General features: G+C 41.3%; 1 protein-coding gene and 1 long non-coding RNA gene across 5 annotated transcripts in view; one reads left to right on the top strand and one right to left on the bottom strand.

Annotated features, from left to right (window-relative positions):
- The first annotated feature begins 838 nt into the window (after nucleotides 1-838).
- The window catches only part of myo6b (myosin VIb), a 94,209-nt gene continuing 76,326 nt past the window's right edge, over nucleotides 839-18,721 (top strand). For all 4 annotated transcript variants that reach the window (XM_029675043.2, XM_029675040.2, XM_065025628.1 and 1 more), the window contains exons 1-2: nucleotides 839-1,007; nucleotides 11,503-11,645. In XM_029675043.2, the coding sequence (XP_029530903.1) occupies nucleotides 11,529-11,645 (117 nt within the window). In that variant the 5' untranslated portion in view covers nucleotides 839-1,007; nucleotides 11,503-11,528. The remainder of the gene's footprint in view (nucleotides 1,008-11,502; nucleotides 11,646-18,721) is intronic.
- On the bottom strand, nucleotides 4,413-7,001 carry LOC135574342 (uncharacterized). Its single transcript, XR_010465369.1, has 2 exons — nucleotides 6,858-7,001; nucleotides 4,413-6,137 (listed from the first exon to the last, which is right to left on the bottom strand). It is a non-coding gene; the product is annotated as an uncharacterized LOC135574342 (long non-coding RNA).

Genomic DNA, 18,721 nt, shown 5'->3' with positions numbered 1-18,721 from the left:
TGACTCAACTCCAGCCACTTTAATAATGGGAATTGATGTAAAATATATCACTAGCCACTTAAAACAATGCTACTTAAATGTTTACATACCCTACATTATTCATCTCATATGTATACGTATATACTGTGCTCTATATCATCTACTGCATCTTTATGTAATACATGTATCACTAGCCACTTTAAACTATGCCACTTTGTTTACATACTCATCTCATATGTATATACTGTACTCGATACCATCTACTGCATCTTGCCTATGCTGCTCTGTACCATCACTCATTCATATCTTTATGTACATATTCTTTATCCCTTTACACTTGTATAAGGTAGTAGTTCTGGAATTGTTAGATTACTCGTTGGTTATTACTGCATTGTCGGAACTAGAAGCACAAGCATTTCGCTACACTCGCATTAACATCTGCTAACCATGTGTATGTGACAAATACATTTGATTTTAATTTGATTTGATTACCAGCCTCTCAAATATTTATGAGCCTGAAGTAGCATTTTACACACCTTTTATTGAAACCATTGTGATGTATGTTCATTTGCTGTACTTTTCCCCATGATCATCTGGGGGAAAGGGGGAAACAATATTATAATTTAAAAGCAATCCTATAGCTATAAAACATTAAACGAGGACAAATGCATTACTTTTATCTGTATCAAGTGAGAATCAATATCCTTCGACAATATAGTACATACGAATGCAGATGATCAAGTTACGCTGCAACTAATACAACTTCTCGACCTTTATGCTACAGGTATCATTATGATTACATTTACTGTTCCTTGGAAAGAAACTCATTCCCAGTGACGTCATCTCTGCCTCCCAGGTGGACTTCAGTCCGCTCAGCTGTGGGTAGGCTGCTGTTGAATTACCGGTCGACAGAGTACCAAAATAAGAGTTCGGATATTGTCAATTATATTTTGTATGCGGGAATTTTAACCGGTTTTTCGTTGAGCCACATCAAGAATACAGACGTATCGTTTAAGGGACACATTGATGTAAGTTCCTCTTTTAGTATTCTTGCAAACCATTTAGCGAGGTAGCTAGATATAACCTATAGGCTACACTTGTTAGCTTGTGGCTAGTTAACTGGGAGTGGTTAGCTAGCTATGTGATGGTGGAGCGAGCGCAGTTTGCAAATACCAACGAGATAGACTATTTGTCAAAATACTGATATAGCTAGGTAGCTAAAATTATCCGCATTCATTTGAATTTTGCGTTGTATTATGTCTCTAAAATGTCTAAGTGGAATTGTCTCACAATGCTGTAGCTACAGAAGCTGCCTAAGCATGCCATTTGCAAATGTATTATGCGGTTCTAGTTTGCTCATAACGGTATTACTATCTATCTCGAGCCTGCCTGCTTTTGTTCGGTAAATGTAGCCATTGTCTTGATTGATACTCCATATTTAGCTAGGTAAATATGTCGACATGTGACTTAAGCTGTCAGGTTAGAATGTAAGTATATGCATGTGACATTTTTATTAGACAATATCTAGTTAATACTTTTATCCAATGATTGTTTGACAAAGCTATGAAGTAGCTCTTACTGTAACTGTTTATTGAAGTGATGTGCATGCCATGATTCTTCAATTGCCATGAAATCAGCATCACAAAAATATTAGTGGCGTAATTCTGGCTTGTTATCAACAGCGGAGTTTAACCATCAAAGTAGCTATGTTCTGAAGGTACATCCAATGCACTAAGCCAGGAATCATCAACTAGATTCAGCCGCAGGGTTATTTTGTTCCTGAACGGATCCTCATGGTGCCGGAACATAATTACAAATAATTTGTAGACTACAAATTGTTCATAAGAAGCCCAAACATATATAATACTTGACTAATCATTTCAAACCCACTGTCTGCTAGTTGGGTCATCCTGCATTAGGCTTATTGATAATGTGCTTAATCAATACTGTCTGTTCTGGATAATAATAATAGATTTTGCTAGAATACCCGCTAAGAAAAAATACCAAGTTACTCTCTGACAAGCCCCGAATGGCCTCCTTTAGGTTGGAGGCTAATGTTGCATTGATCACTGACTCACCAGCACCACTGCACTCTTCCCTGCATCCTGTCAGGCTACAGCAGATATCCCAAGGTATTTTCCATATCCTCTCTTCCATAGAGGGAACAGGAAGCTTGAGGCAGGCAGGAGGTTCGGTGTGTATGTGTGTTCCAGGAAACCCTCCTTAACCTATGAACCTTGGTCTCCCCATTACTGCACTGGTGTCTGCATCACCCCACATACCTTTTTAAAATTGTATTTATGGGCTGACTGGGAACCACACCGTACGTACTTCAACAGGCCTGATAAATATCTCACTTCCATTCAGTCTTAGGAGCCATAAGAGGATTTACATGTAGACTCAAAGCTACCTATGGGACCTGTATTAGGTGGATGGTTTATTAATGTTATGTAGTCAACTATCAAGATGTAATATGCAATGTTATAATGCTGTAGCATAGCATTTCTGATGTTGAACATTGTGCCCATTTTGTGTTTTAAAAAATGCATACATTATGCTCCCTCTGCTACTTTGGTATTGACAAAATTCTTGCAGACTTCAATCTTTAAACATCAGAAAGGATGTTAGTTATGTGATGTCTTTGTAGTTATTGGTTATATTTCCAGTTGAGGCCATCAAACATGGAAGCAGTGGACTGTGGAAAATTATTGTGCTAAGGACAGATTAAGATGTGTGGGAATTTATTGGAGCTTGTTTGCTGGTGTTTTATGCCCCACCCAAAAAAAAAATAATAATATAATATATATGCTCCGATAACCGCCTAATTAAACCACCCTGGGAACCCTGTCTTACATATGCCATTTTGCAGCTGCTTTAATCCAAAGCGACTTAGTCATGTGTGCATACATCTTTTATGTATGGGTGGTCCCGGGAATCGAGCCCACCATCTTGTCATTGCAAGAACCATGCTCTACCAAATCTGAGACAGGAGAGGGGATGAGATTGCACCGTTTCGATAGAATAAGCCGATGCCAATACTACGGGCAGATTATCAGCACAAAATGTCATTGCTAAGAGAGCAGACATACATCTCAAGCAAAAAACATCAGCAACGCACTCACCAGCTTTTGTTTGTGACATGGACATGCTCCAACCTATTCCATTGAGTAAAGACAAACACCATGTAAGCACAGACAATAATTGAATGTCCTATTGACACTTATATTCATTATGATTATGTTTTTGTTCTGATTTTCACTTTATCAAGCACATTTGGTGCTTATGTGTCCATAATTTCACCACGAGTCTTGCTGACCATGCGTCTTGGTGGTTGGGGTATTTTTATTTTGACATAAAAAATAAGCTGTTACCCCATTCCAACAGACTTGCTTTCTGTTTCATAATTGTAACAAAAGCAGTCCACAATAAAAAAAAATGAATGGAACACTTTTTTTTGTTTTTACATATAGCCTACAGTAACAAACTAATGAAAATGCACCACATTCTGTTATTTTACAGGCTCATTCAAAAAAAGAAAAAGGATACCTTATTTACCTTATTTATTCAGAAACTTTGCTATGAGATATGAAATTGAGCTGAAGTTCATCCTGCTGTTTCCGTTGATCATCCTTGAGATGTTTCCACAACATGATTGTGGTAAATTCGATTGGACATGATTTGGAAAGGCACACATCTGTCTATATAAGGTCCCACAGTTGGTGAAGCATGGTGGTGGCAGCATCATGCTGTGGGGATGTTTTTTGGCGGCAGGGACTGGGAGACTAGTCAGGATCGAGGGAAAGATGAACGGAGCAAAGTACAAAGTGATCCTTGATGAAAACCTGCTCCAGAGCACTCAGGACCACAGACTGGGGAGAAGGTTCACCTTCCAACCGGACAACGACCGGCCAAGACCACGCACACAGCCAAGACAACGCAGGAGTGGCTTCGGGACAAGTTTCAATGTACTTGAGTGGCCCATCCAGAGCCCGGACTTGAACCCGATCAAATATCTCTGGAAAGACCTGAAAATAGCTGTGCAGCCTGACAGAGCTTGAAAGCATCTGCAGAGAAGAATGGGAGAAACTCCCCAAATACAGGCGTGCCTAGCTTGTAGAGTCATACCCAAGAACACTCGAGGCTGTAATTGCTGCCGAAGGTGCTTCAACAAATTACTGAGTAAAGGGTCTGAATACTTACGTAAATGTGATATTTCAGTTTTTTTACAATTATAAATTTTTGCTTTTTGCTTTGTCATTATGGGCTATTATATGTAGATTGATGGGAAAACAATTTTATTCCATTTAAGAAAAAGGCTGTAACATAACAAATTGTGCAAAAAATAAAGCGGTCTGAATAGTTTCCGAATGTACTGTATGACATGTAGAAATTACACTGTTAGTGTGTTGTAGTCAGAATGACTGCTCATTAGCTTGAATCAAATCAAATCAAATTTATTTATATAGCCCTTCGTACATCAGCTAATATCTCAAAGTGCTGTACAGAAACAGCCTAAAACCCCAAACAGCAAGCAATGCAGGTGTAGAAGCACGGTGGCTAGGAAAAACTCCCTAGAAAGGCCAAAACCTAGGAAGAAACCTAGAGAGGAACCAGGCTATGTGGGGTGGCCAGTCCTCTTCTGGCTGTGCCGGGTGGAGATTATAACAGAACATGGCCAAAATGTTCATAAATGACCAGCATGGTCGAATAATAATAAGGCAGAACAGTTGAAACTGGAGCAGCAGCATAGTCAGGTGGACTGGGGACAGCAAGGAGTCATCATGTCAGGTAGTCCTGGGGCACGGTCCTAGGGCTCAGGTCCTCCGAGAGAGAGAAAGAAAGAGAGAATTAGAGAGAGCATATGTGGGGTGGCCAGTCCTCTTCTGGCTGTGCCGGGTGGAGATTATAACAGAACATGGCCAAGATGTTCAAATGGGGGGTCCCTAGAGGCTCAGCGGTTCTAGTGTTAAATCCACCAACTAATTCCTTTTTAATTTAGTGTTAAATGACAATTTTTTTGTGAACAAATGTTTCATTTTGGCATTATAATAAGATTGGTAGCTAGCAGACGTACCTTGACACAATAATACCAAAGACAAATATCAGCGTGGAAAGTAGCTAGTTAGCTGTAAAATCACCTAAACAAACTGCACTATCAATTTAGGAGTCTACAATCTCAGCATGTTCAACCTGCTGATTGATGTGCCTCAAGAGTAGTGTCTGACATTTGCAACGGCAGATATCATTTTGAGGAGATGGGGAAGTGTTGCCCATGCTACGTCCATGGGCCGTGCGGTGCATTCTGGGCAATTCTGGGACAAGGAGCTCTACTTCAAAGAGTGAATGGGAGTCTATTGGGCCCTTGTGCAAAACCCAACATTAGCAAGAATTTTGTCAACAAGAAGTACAATGTTACAAATCTTTTCAGAGATGTGAGAAACTTGCTGTCTGTAATATTGTATAGCTTTGGAATCATGACATTACGAGGAAAATAGGCACATTTCTCGACATTGAGACAGGACAGCTGTAGCCAGCTTAGCAACCGTGTGACGCAGCATGACACTGTGAATGCGATTGGTCGACAGTCTGCTGGGTGGGGCATTATATGTTCCTTCATTCATTGGATTCCAATCCCCTTTCTCAAATATCTGGCTACAGCACCATGCAATGCACTCTGGACTATATTATTCATTTTTATTTAACCCTTATTTAACCAGGTAAGTTGACTGAGAACACATTCTCATTTACAGCAACGACCTGGGAATAGTTATGGGGAGAGGAGATGAATGAGCCAATTGTATGGTGTGGATGATTAGGTGGCTATGATGGCCAGATTGGGAATTTAGCCTGGACACCGGGGGGTTAACACCTCTAGTCTTACGATAAGTGCCATGGGATCTTTAGTGACCACAGAGAGTTAGGACACCCATTTAACGTCCCATCCAAAAGACGGCACCCTAAACAGGGCAACGTCCCCAATCACTGCCCTGGGGCATTGGGATATTTTTTTAAGATAATGGGCATAATGCCAACCCAGAGTTGGCGCAAGTGGGCCTCCAGCGCCACTTCCAGCAGCATCTGGTCTCCCATCCAAGGACTGGCCCTGCTTAGCTTCAGAAGCAAGCCAGCAGTGGGATGCAGGGTGGTATGCTGCTCGCCTAAAGAGGCAGACAAATAGGAAAAATGTGATAGAACCTCCATTTAAAATACACATTTCTTGAGGTAGGAATATCGCAAAAAATATGATCAATGGCTCATTCGAGAGAAGACATCCTCCCAAGTTATGATATATGCCATGTATGATGGACGTTTTTACGATCTAGAAGTCGTATTACTATTAACTTGGAGTGTAATGAGAGCGACTTTATCACAGTGCTGCGTCATACCAGCCAAATTTCTTCCTGTTTGAACGCCAATAACTCGCATAAACATGAAATGACCTAGGGAATCAATAGAACATCACTCAGAGATGCACAAAAACAATGTAACATTCAAAATGGGTCAACCTTTTCTTTAACAATAACTCCATTGTGAAGATGGGATCAGTGCAATATAAAGCAGGGCAATATAACAATACCTGAAGTGAGCAGGGGACACTTCACATTTGGTTCTCCTTGTGGTACAGTCATCAAATCAAATGTATTTATATAGCCCTTCGTACATCAGCTGATATCTCAAAGTGCTGTACAGAAACCCAGCCTAAAACCCCAAACAGCAAGCAATGCAGGTGTAAAAGCACGGTGGCTAGGAAAAACTCCATAGAAAGGCCAAAATCTAGGAAGAAACCTAGGTACAGTGGACTTTTTAAGTATACTGTATGTATGTATGTTTTGCATATTATAAAATATTTAAGGGATATCTATGTTCAGCATACAAACCTTGTCTGCTACGTAGTTCCAAGATCCCAGTTATGGCTGATTTTTATCTCATGGCTTGCTAACCCAACCCAACCTTACCTAGACACCGACCCAGCCTTCCCAAGCGCACTTTCTATAACAGATGTAGGGCAGTGGCCACACCTGTAGTCTTGTCTATTACCCTGTCTTTATTGGTGGGACTTTGACATGAAGGCAGTTTTGAAGTGTAGCCTTTGTTTCCCTTTTTAGGATAATGTTCTCCCCATTGATGGTTCTCATCAATGATAGTGTGTGTTGCAATAAAATGGGGCGTATCTAGTTTGCTGGAAATAAATCAAATCAAAGTTTATTTGTCACGTGTGTCGAATACAACAGGTGTAGACCTTAAAGTGAATTGCTTACTTACAGGCTCCAACCAACAGAGAGTAGCAGTAGCTTAAAAGAGGGGTTGGCGGGTGGCGGGACACAATACAGATAGCCCGGCTAGCTAATATGCGGGAGCACTGGTTGGTCGGCCCAATCGAGGTAGTATGTACATGAACGTATAGTTAAAGTGACTATGCATATATGAGAAACAGAGAGTAGCAGCAGCGTAAAAAGAGAGGTTGGTTGGGGGGGGCACACAATGCAAATAGTCCGGGTAGCCTGTTCAGGAGTCATATGGCTTGGGGGTAAAACTGTTGAGAAGCCTTTTTTGTCCTCGACTTGGCACTCCGGTACCACTTGCCATGCGGTAGTAGAGAGAACAGTCTATGACTGGGGTCTTTGACAATTTTTAGGGCCTTCCTCTGATATTGCCTGTTGTAGAGATCCTGGATGGCAGGCAGCTTAGCCCCAGTGATGTACTGGGCCATACGCACTACCCTCTGTAGTGCCTTGTGGTCAGTGGCTGAGCAATTGCCCTACCAGGCAGTGATGCTCTTGATGTTGCAGCTGTAGAACATTTTGAGGATCTCAGGAGCCATGCCAAATCTTTTTAGTTTCCTGAGGGGGAATAGGCTTTGTCGTGCCCTCTTCACAACTGTCTTGGTGTGTTTGGACCATTCTAGTTTGTTGTTGATGTGGACACCAAGGAACTTGAAGCTCTCAACCTGCTCCGCTACAGCCCCGTCGATGAGATTGGGGGCGTGCTCGGTCCTACTTTTCCTGTAGTCCACAATCATCTCCTTAGTCTTGGTTACATTGAGGGATAGGTTGTTATTCTGGCACCACCTGGCCAGGTCTCTGACCTCCTCCCTATAGTCTGTCTCGTCGTTGTCGTGATCAGGCCTACCACTGTTGTCATCGTCAAACTTGATGGTGTTGGAGTCGTGCCTGGCCATGCAGTCGTGGGTGAACAGGGAGTACAGGAGGGGACTGAGCACGCATCCCTGGGGAGCTCCAGTGTTGAGGATCAGTGTGGCAGATGTGTAGCTACCTACCCTCACCACCTGGGGTGGCCCGTCAGGAAGTTCAGGATCCAGTTGCAGAGGGAGGTGTTTAGTCCCAGGATCCTTAGCTTAGTGATGAGCTTTGAGGGTACTATGGTGTTGAACGCTGAGCTGTAGTCAATGAATAGCGTTCACACATAAGTGTTCCTTTTGTCCAGGTGGGAAAGGGCAGTGTGGAGTGCAATAGAGATTGCATCATCTGTGGATCTGTTAGGGCGGTATGCAAATTGGAGTGGGTCTAGGGTTTCTGGGATAATGGTGTTGATGTGAGCCATTACCAACCTTTCAAAGCACTTCATGGCTACGGACGTGAGTGCTACGGGTCGGTAGTCATTTAGGCAAGTTGCCTTTGTGTTCTTGGGCACAGGGACTATGGTGGTCTGCTTGAAACATGTTGGTATTACAGACTCAATCAGGGACATGTTGAAAATGTCAGTGAAGACACCTGCCAGTTGGTCAGCACATGCCCGGAGCACACGTCCTGGTAAACCGTCTGGCTGTTTAAAGGTCTTACTCACGTCGGCTATGGAGAGCATGATCACACAGTTGTCCGGAACAGCTGATGCTCTCATGCATGCCTCAGTGTTGCTTGCCTCGAAGCGGGCATACAAGTGATTTAGCTCGTCTGGTAGGCTCGTATCGCTGGGCAGCTCGCGGCGGTGCTTCCCTTTGTAGTCTAATAGTTTGCAAGCCCTGCCACATAAGACGAGCGTCGGAGCCGGTGTACTATGATTCAATCTTAGCCCTGTATTGATGCTTTGCCTGCTTGATGGTCATTCGCAGGGCATAGCAGGATTTCTTATAAATAATGAATTGGTTGCGCCAATGTCCTCCATGTTTTCAGGGGCGGGTGGTTATTGTTTTGGGTTCAAAAACACTCCAGGCCACTCTTGAACATCTCAAACTATACTAAACAAAAATATAAACCCAACATGTAAAGTGTTGGTCCCATCTTCCATGAGCAGAAAGAAAATATCCCAGAAATGTTCCATACGCACGAAAAGCATATTTATCTTGAATTTTGTGCACAAATTTGTTTACATCCCTGTTAACTAGCATTTCTCCTTTGCCAAGATAATCAGCATGAGAATTACACAGGTGCACCTTGTGCTAGGGACAAAAGGCCACTGTAAAATGTGCAGTATTTTCACACGACACAATGCCACTGATGTCTCAAGTTTTGAGGGAGCATGCAATTGACATGCTGACTGCAGGAAGGTCCGCCAGAGCTGTTGCCAGAGAATTTAATATTAATTTCATAAGATACCTTTAACGTCATTTTAGAGAATTTGGCGGTACGTTCATTCAGCCTCACAACTGCAGATCATACGTATATAACCACACCAGCCCAGGAACTTCACATCTGGCTTCTTCACCTGCGGGATCGTCTGAGACCAGCCACCCAGACAGTTGAAGAAACTGTGGGTTTGCACCTGTACCCGCCTTCAAATCAAATTGTATTTGCCACATACGCCGAATACAACAGGTGTAGACTAGAGGTTGACCAATTATGATTTTTCAATGCCGGTACCGATTATTGGAGGACCAAAAAAAAAAGCCGATACCGATTAATCGACAATTACAACAATACTGAATGAACACTTATTTTAACTTAATAGAATACATCAATAAAAATCCATTTAGCCTCAAATAAATAAAGAAACATGTTCAATTCGGTTTAAATAATGCAAAAAAAAAAGTGTTGGTGAAGAAAGTAAAAGTGCAATATGTGCCTTGTTAGAAAGCTAACGTTTAAGTTCCTTGCTCAGAACATGAGAATATATGAAAGCTGGTGCTTCCTTTTAACATGAGTCTTCAATATTCCCAGGTAAGAAGTTTTAGGTTGTAATTATTATAGGAATTATAGGACTATTTCTCTTTGCAATCTCTTCCCTCTGACATTTTACCTCAATCTCACAAACTAATTGGATAGCTGAGCCAAGGGTTAGTTCTGTATGGGAACCCTACACCATAGGATTACTAATTAATGGTTGGTAAAGTGTACGGTACAGCTATCAGCGCTATCGTATGTGTTGGGTGTGCTTGTTGATGATTTGCATGAAGTATGAATGTCGAAGTCAATCCATGTTTGGATGTTTTATGAGTACGTGACCTAATACGGTCCACGTACTCATAGGACTTACATTCGTAGATTTACTGTAGGCCTAAACTTAGTCTGCTTTTGAGTTCATCTCCATGCCCAAGCTAACAGGCATTGTTGATCTAATCACTAAGTGATTGGCCAAGCGTAAGCTGAATAATTAACAAGTGCACTGGAAGAATCTCCCAGGCCTCCATGCTGTATCTGGGTCACCGCCAAACACCCAGCAAGCCCTCTGTGTCCTGAGAAAACACACGCACACACACACACTGTCTGGTCTGGGAAGCTTCTAGCTAGGAGAACAATCACTGAGTGATGCTGTACAATGGAACTCTCCAGTCACCCCTCACACAGTGACAGATCAAACCTCTAGGGGCTGGTGTGACGGGGTGTATTTCACGCTCCCGTTCTGACTACTGCTGTTGGGAGTCATTGTTACGCCACCATCAACAGCTGGTACATGCTTGGCTCCTTCAGTTCACCCACTAAAATCATTTTTGAAATATAATTGGTCTCAAAATAGGCCAAATAGTAACTATACGTAACTAACTTTAGGTGACCAGAAATGGCTAGCTAAGTGTTTAGCGTTAGTCCTTGATATACAGTGTAATTGCACCATTGTTAGCAGCACTCAATAACTATTTTGCCAAGCAAAAACTGCACTTCATTCTTGATTGTACACTTTCAGTTTGTGAGAGCCCAAGTTTTACTGAAGTCCCCACCATTGACTCCCTTCTGGTGTCAAAATGACTCAAGCTCTGCTCTCAAGTGGAGAGTATCTCTGGAGATATACCTAGGTCCTGTTCCCTCTATATGGTAAATCCACTTTTACAATCAAGGGAATAACAAGATAATGGAATGGAAAACAAGCACAAGCTAGGGTTGCACACACTTACATGGTTGGATGAATGTTGGCATACAATTTTGTATATGTCTATACTTGTTTATCCAAATGAAGTATGGAGCATGGCATGTTTATTCAATCAGGGATGTACAGAAGGTAGACTTGTAGATAGATGAATAGCTTCATACTTTATTAAACTACCCCACAAGGGGAAATTCAGTAGTATTTTGTTGGCATGCATATCATCAGGCTTCTACCTCCTGACTCTTCTCCTCTCTCCATGTTGTGCAGAGCCCACAGGGTAGCTGTAGTTAGCCATGGAGGATGGGAAACCAGTGTGGGCGCCCCACCCCACCGATGGGTTTCAACTGGGCATGATCGTGGACATTGGAGCTGGCGCCCTCACCATCGAACCATTCAACCGGAAGGGCAAGGTCAGTCAGACTCGGCACAGTTTAGAACACGTGTAAAACCCATTCCATGGAGGGCCGAGTGTATGCAGGTTTTAGCTTCTCCCTTGTACGTATTGATCAATTAAGGTTATTGATTATTTAGGAACTCCCCTCACCTGGTTGTCTAGGTCTTAATTGGACACAAATTGAAAGTAAATAACAAAAAACAGCATATACTCGGACTCAGCCCTCCATGGAATGAGTTTTACACCTGTGATTTAGAATGCGTCTGCTTATGTTCTGTATTACATACGCGTCACACAATCACTCCAACCTGTATTTTATATATTCATATTTTTTTGTATTACTTTTTTACCCCTTTTTCTCCCCAATTTCGTGATATCCAATTGGTAGTTACAGTCTTCTCCCATCGCTTCTCCTATCGCCCAATCATTGTTATTGGCTTACTAGGTGAATAACGTAATGTCGTAATTAGGGCTGTGACGATACCAGTATCGCAATATTTTTTACAAGGCAAAAATTAAAACACGAAGCAGACCAAACTCTTTGGTCCTTTAAAAACCTGCTGTATGTCAAATATTGTGTGCTAAAGCTTGGAAAATAAACTAAATGTGACTGGATTTCAACATGTTTGTTTTCAACATTAAGGCTGTTTTCCAAAGAAGTTATATCCACTTTATTTCTTGTTTCCTTGCCACGATATTAACGAGTATCATGATGCTGGTATCGTTCCGGCCCTAATCGAAAACCTAAATTCTGTTGACCCTAGGTTCATTTCAAGAGCTGAATTTGCTACCACATGATGGTATCAGTGTGGGTTAGATTCTTGGCTGGTACACTGCAGCATGTTCCCCTTTCAGAAAGCACTTGACCTGAATTACAGAGATGTTTGAACAGATAATATGATAAATGTAAGAGTATGTAAAACAGTCCTGCGCTATATCAGTGTCACTAACAGAGGCAATCAATAAGTAATGGGAGCAACAGCAGCAGAAGGTGTGGTGATTGCGTTACCTGGCGGGAAAGGTCATTAGAGGAAAAAGAGCCACCTCATGCACTATACCTTATGTCACTCCCCAGTGCATTGCTTTCACTGAATTAATTCATCAAAGCCTGAGTGTATATACAGTTGAAGGCAGAAGTTAACATACACTTTAGCCAAATTGCCTTTAAATTGTTTAATTTGGGTCAAAAGTTTCGGGTAGCCTTCTACAAGCTTCCGATAATAAGTTGGATGAATTTTGGCCCATTCCTCCTGACAGAGCTAGTGTAACTGAGTCAGGTTTGCAGGCCTCCTTGCTCACACACGCTTTTTCAGTTCTGCCCACAAATTTTCTATAGGGTGGAGGTTAGTGTTTGTGATGACCATGCCAACACCTTGACTTTGTTGTCCTTAAGCCATTTTGCCACAACTTTGGAAGAATGCTTGGGGTCATTGTGCATTTGGAAGACCCATTTGCGACCGAGCTTTAACTTCCTGACTGATGTCTTGAAATGTTGCTTCAATATATGCACATAATGTTCCTACCTCATGATGCCATCTATTTTGTAAAGTGCACCAGTCTCTCCTGCAGCAAAGCACCCCCACAACATGATGCTGCCACCCCCGTGCTTCACGGTTGGGATGGTGTTCTTCAGCTTGCAAGCCTCCCCCTTTTTCCTCCAAACATAATGATGGTCATTATGGACAAACAGTTCTATTTTTGTTTCATCAGACCAGAGGACATTTCTCCCAAAATTACGATCTTTGTCCCCATGTGCAGTTGCAAATGGTAGTCTGGCTTTTTTATGGCGGTTTTGGAGCAGTTGCTTCTTTCTTGCTGAGAGGCCTTTCAGATTATTTAAACATTTTTTTATTTTATTTTTTACTAGAAAAGTCAGTGAAGAACAAATTCTTATTTTCCATGACGGCCTAGGAAGAGTGGGTTAACTGCCTTGTTCAGGGGCAGAACGACAGATATTTTACCTTGTCAGCTTGGGGATTTGATCTTGCAACCTTTTGGTTACTATTCCAATGCTCTAACCGCTAGGCTACCTGCCGCCCTATTATGTCGATATAGGACTTGTTTTACTGTGTATATAGATACTTTTGTACCTGTTTCCTCCAGCATCTTCACAAGATCCTTTGCTGTTGTTCTGGGATTGATTTGCACTTTTCGCACCACAGTATGTTCATCTCTCGGAGACAGAACGTGTCTCCTTCCTGAGCGGTATGACGGCTGCGTGGTCCCATGGTATTTACGCATGCGTACTATTGTTTGTACCGATGAATGTGGTACCTTCAGGCGTTTGGAAATATCTCCCAAGGATGAACCAGACTTGTGAAGGTCTACAGTTGTTTTTCCGAGGTCTTGGCTGATTTCTTTTGATTTTCCCATGATGTCAATCAAAGAGGCACTGAGTTTGAAGGTAAGCCTTGAAATACATCCACAGGTACACCTCCAATTGACTCAAATGATGTAAATTAGCATATCAGAAGCTTCTAAAGCCATGACATCATTTTCTGGAATTTTCCAAGCTGTTTAAAAACACAGTTAATTTAGTGTATGTAAACTTCTGACCTACTGGAATTGTGATACCGTGAATTATAAGTGAAATAATCTGTTTTTAAACAATTGTTGGAAAAATTAATGGTGTCAAGCACAAAGTAGATGTCCCAACCGAATTGCCAAAACGATAGTTTGTTAGCAAGAAATTTGTGGAGTGGTTGAGAAACGGGTTTTAATGACTCCAACCTAAGGTTATGTATACTTCTGAAACTGTAGCTAGCTGACAGCGTGGTTAGTTAGCTAACTCTTGTTCATATTGGCAGTTTGAAGTGACTCAAATATAATTGTTTTGCATATCTGATTTAAATCTTCTTCTTTTTTGTCCTGCAGTCTGAACAGCCAAAAAGCAAATGGAATCAGATATTTCAAGCCGACCTTTGTAGGTGGTTTGAAATAAGATACAAATCTGAATCCTGGTCATGTAAATTGTCTGAAAGGTCCAATCTGATTTATTTTCCCTCAAGTGGTTTTTAGACTAATATTTGGCATATCTTGTTGCTTGCTAGTGACTCTGTTGACAGTTTTGAGAAGAACATGTGGTAGCCAACTAGCTTGTTAATTGTGTACAAATAAATGACTGAATGTGCAAGCTAAACATTTGACTGCTGTGGCTAGAAAAAAATTACTTCTTTATAATGTTGGATCTTCTTATGCTTTGAGTCTTTAAAAGTGTTCTTACACTATGATTTTGAACATTCAAAGCTTGGAAACGGCCATGGAAGGCATTGTTGTCACCTTAGCTTGCTACATAACTTCGGAGTGATAGGATGCACGAGCACCACCACCAATCAGGCTAAACCACTGTACACACACGTTGTTACTATGACAACTAGCATAGCCATGTCAGCAAATGAGTGCTGTTTGAACACACACACACACACACATCTGATTTGATCACTTCTAACATACTGTTTGGACAGTCATTATTCCTGTATTTTCAACGGTAAAGGAAAGGTTCACCCATTCTTAATATTACATCTGAAAGATGATCTATCGATTCCCTGGGTAAATTCATGTTATGTGTATCTGATAGTCCCAAAATAATATCAAAGGAAGTTTGTTCTGAAGTGTCTCTCCTATATCTGAGAGATATAAGAAAGATCAGGAAACATTTTTTTTATTATTTTTTTTTACAGGTATTTAACCCTATATGTTTGGCAACAGGCTCCATATACAGTGCATTCTGAAAGTATTCAGACCCCTTCACGTTTTGTTACGTTACAGCTTTATTCTAAAATTTATGAAATTGTTTTTCTACACACAATACCCCATAAGGAGAAAGCAAAAACGGTTGTTTTTTAAAAAGATTTTTGCAAATGTATTTAAAATGTCAAACTAAAATATCACATTTACACAAGTATTCAGACCCTTTACTCAGAACTTTGATGAAGCAGCTTTTGGCAGCGATTACAGCCTTGTCTTCTTGGGTATGACGCTACAAGCTTGGTACACCTGTATTTGGGGAGTTTCTCCCATTCTTCTCTGCAGATTTTCTCAAGCTCTGTCAGGTTGGATGGGGAGCGTCACTGCACAGCTATTTTCAGGTCTCTCCAGAGATGTTAGATCAGGTTCAAGTCCGGGCTCTGGCTGGGCCACTCAAGGACATTCAGACTTGTCGCAAAGCCACTCCTGCATTGTCTTGGCTGTGTGCTTAGGGTCGTTGTCCTGTTGGAAGGTGAACCTTTGCCCCAGTCTGAGGTCCTGATTGCTCTGGAGCAGGTTTTCTTCAAGGATCTCTATACTTTGCTCCATTCATCTTTCCCTCGATCCTGACTAGTCTCCCAGTCCCTGCTGCTGAAAAATGTCCCAACAGCATGATGCTGCGACCACCATGCTTCGGTACAGACGCTACAGACAGACGATGGCAGATCGTCTGTACAGACTTCAGACGAGTCTCCTGACACTTATGGAGGTCATAGAGCAAAAAAAACACCATTGTTTTTGTGACAGTAATAGAGGGGTTTGTAGGCCATAGTTTGTAGCTAAACCGTTTGGACGCTACAGACAGTTTTGTGAGAACAGCGATTTTCGGGATGTCTCATGGTTTGACAAACACCGCTCTACCCCTGTCACATTTCACTGCAGATCCGGAAGTGCGACATAGGCGGAGCGGGGATTGAGACGCATCCAATGCAAAAATAACATCTCTATTTTAAACTAACGGATTTTTATGGGTTTTTTTTTATTAGCAAATTAGAATTCCACGGGGTTGGGATTTAAGGGCTGCATTATGAACAAGGCTTTATATTACCCTCCCTGTTTACTTTTTATCCTTAACCAGAAACCATTATGAACTGTTTAACAGCAAAACAGGCCCAGAACCAGTCATTAAGGGATACAGGGCCTAATTGAACAACTTTCACTGCTCACTTCTGCTCATTAAATCACAGCTCTGCCTATGACCCTCTGTCAGCCCGGGGCTAGAGCATCCTGGCTATGTCTTGTTAGCGGGGAGTAATGCTCCCATTGTTGTTGGGGTTGGCAGCTCTTTATTAGCCGCTGCACACAAAGATTATTCTGTTTTTGCTTACATCCTGTTTGTGCCAGTGGGGTAAGCAGCTTAGACATACATATACACACACAGACGCGCACATACCTATACATGCGTAGAGCTCATAAAATTATCTGGGCAGGAGTGGGTTTAGGCCTGTCACAGTGTGTATAAGGTGTCGTAAATATGTAAATACACGGCTGTGTTCCCACAGTAACAGTACAGAATCAAGTCTGAGCTCATATCGCTAGCCAGGACACACACAGCTCATATCCTGTTTCCCTCCCACTAAATTATTCATCAGCCTGCCATGTCCCTGGCCTTGTTTCTCGCACAAGCAGCTTGTTCCTTTCAATTTACAGTGCCTTCAGAAAGTGTTCATATCCCTTGACTTATTCCACATTTTGTTGTTACAGTCTTGAGTTCAAAATGGATTAAATGGGATGTATTTTCTTACCCATCTACACACAATGCCCAATAATGACAAAGTGAAAACATGTTTTACATTTTTTTGCACATTTATTGAACATGTAAATACAGATCTCATTTACATAAGTATTCACACCCCTGAGTCAATACTTTGTGGAAGCACCTTTGGCGACAGTTACAACTATGAGTTTTTTTGGTTAAGTGTCTAAGAGCTTTGCAGACCTGGATTTTACAATATTTGCCCATTCATTCTTAACCTCTTCAGTCGACCCTCTACTTTTTTGAACATTCTGTTAAAAATTGTGCAACATTTCAGCGCCCTGCTACTCATGCCAGGAATATAGTATATGCATTTGCTTAGTCTGTGTGGATAGAAAACACTCAGACGTTTAAAAAACTGGTTAAATCACTGCTGTGGCTTTACCAGAACGGCATTTACATCGAAAAGCACAGGAAAAACTGATCACTGAAAATGGGGAAAATATATCCATGCGCTACTTGAACCCATTGATAAACGTGAACCACAATTAATTGACTGAGGTTGCAGTACCTACAGCTTCCACAGGGTGTCTAGAGTCTTGTCATTTCCCTTCAAGTTTTTTCTTGGTCAAACACATACAGGACATCGTATCTAATCCGGTCTAGGACCGGATATTTTCAATTGAGTTTCTAGCCGGACATTTTTCCAGACGGACAGCTAATGATCTTTACATCGCCTCCTGATGAATTTTATCGCTTATTAACGTTTACTAATACCTAAAGTTGCATTACAAACGTATTTCGAAGTGTTTTGTGAAAGTTTATCGTCGACTTTTTGAATTTTAAAAATGACGTTACGTTTGAAACTATGTTTTTTTCGTTTATCACACAGTCTACATATAACGATATCTAGGCTTTATATGGACCGATTTAATCGAAATAAAGACCCAAATAGTGTTTATGGGACATCTAGGAGTGCCAACAAAGAAGATGGTGAAAGGTAATGAATGTTTTCTATTTTATTGTGCGGTTTGTGTAACGCCGAAACGCTAATTATTTTGTTTACGTCCCCTGTGGGTCTTTTGGGGTGTTGCATGCTATCAGATAATAGCTTCTCATGCTTTCGCCGAAAAGCATTTTAAAAATCTGACTTGTTGCCTGGATTCACAACGAGTGTAGCTTTAATTCGATACCCTGCATGTGTATTTTAATGAACTTTTGAGTTTTAACTAATACTATTAGCATTTAGCGTATCGCATTTGCATTTCCAGAGCTCTAGTTGGGACGCAAGCGTCCCGGGTAGAAGCAACAGGTTAAAAGGATTCTTCAAGATGTTTAAGCCGATTTTAAGTCAAAACCGTAACTGTGCTTATATAGTGGGGCAAAAAGGTATTTAGTCAGCCACCAATTGTGCAAGTTCTCCCACTTAAAAAGATGAGAGGCCTGTAATTCTAATCATAGGTACACTTCAACTATGACAGACAAAATGAGAAAAAAAATCCAGAAAATATTGTAGGATTTTTTTATTAATTTATTTGCAAATTATGGTGGAAAATAAGTAAAAAATGAAAAAATACTGCCCCCTAGTCACAACAGATTACAGACGGTAGGCAATTAAGGTAACAGTTATGTCAACTTAGGACACTAAA

Source organism: Oncorhynchus nerka, linkage group LG12, assembly GCF_034236695.1.
Source record: "Oncorhynchus nerka isolate Pitt River linkage group LG12, Oner_Uvic_2.0, whole genome shotgun sequence".
Lineage (NCBI taxonomy): Eukaryota > Metazoa > Chordata > Actinopteri > Salmoniformes > Salmonidae > Oncorhynchus > Oncorhynchus nerka.
The sequence above is the reverse complement of the archived record's forward strand: the minus strand, read 5'-3'. Positions and strand labels throughout refer to the sequence as shown.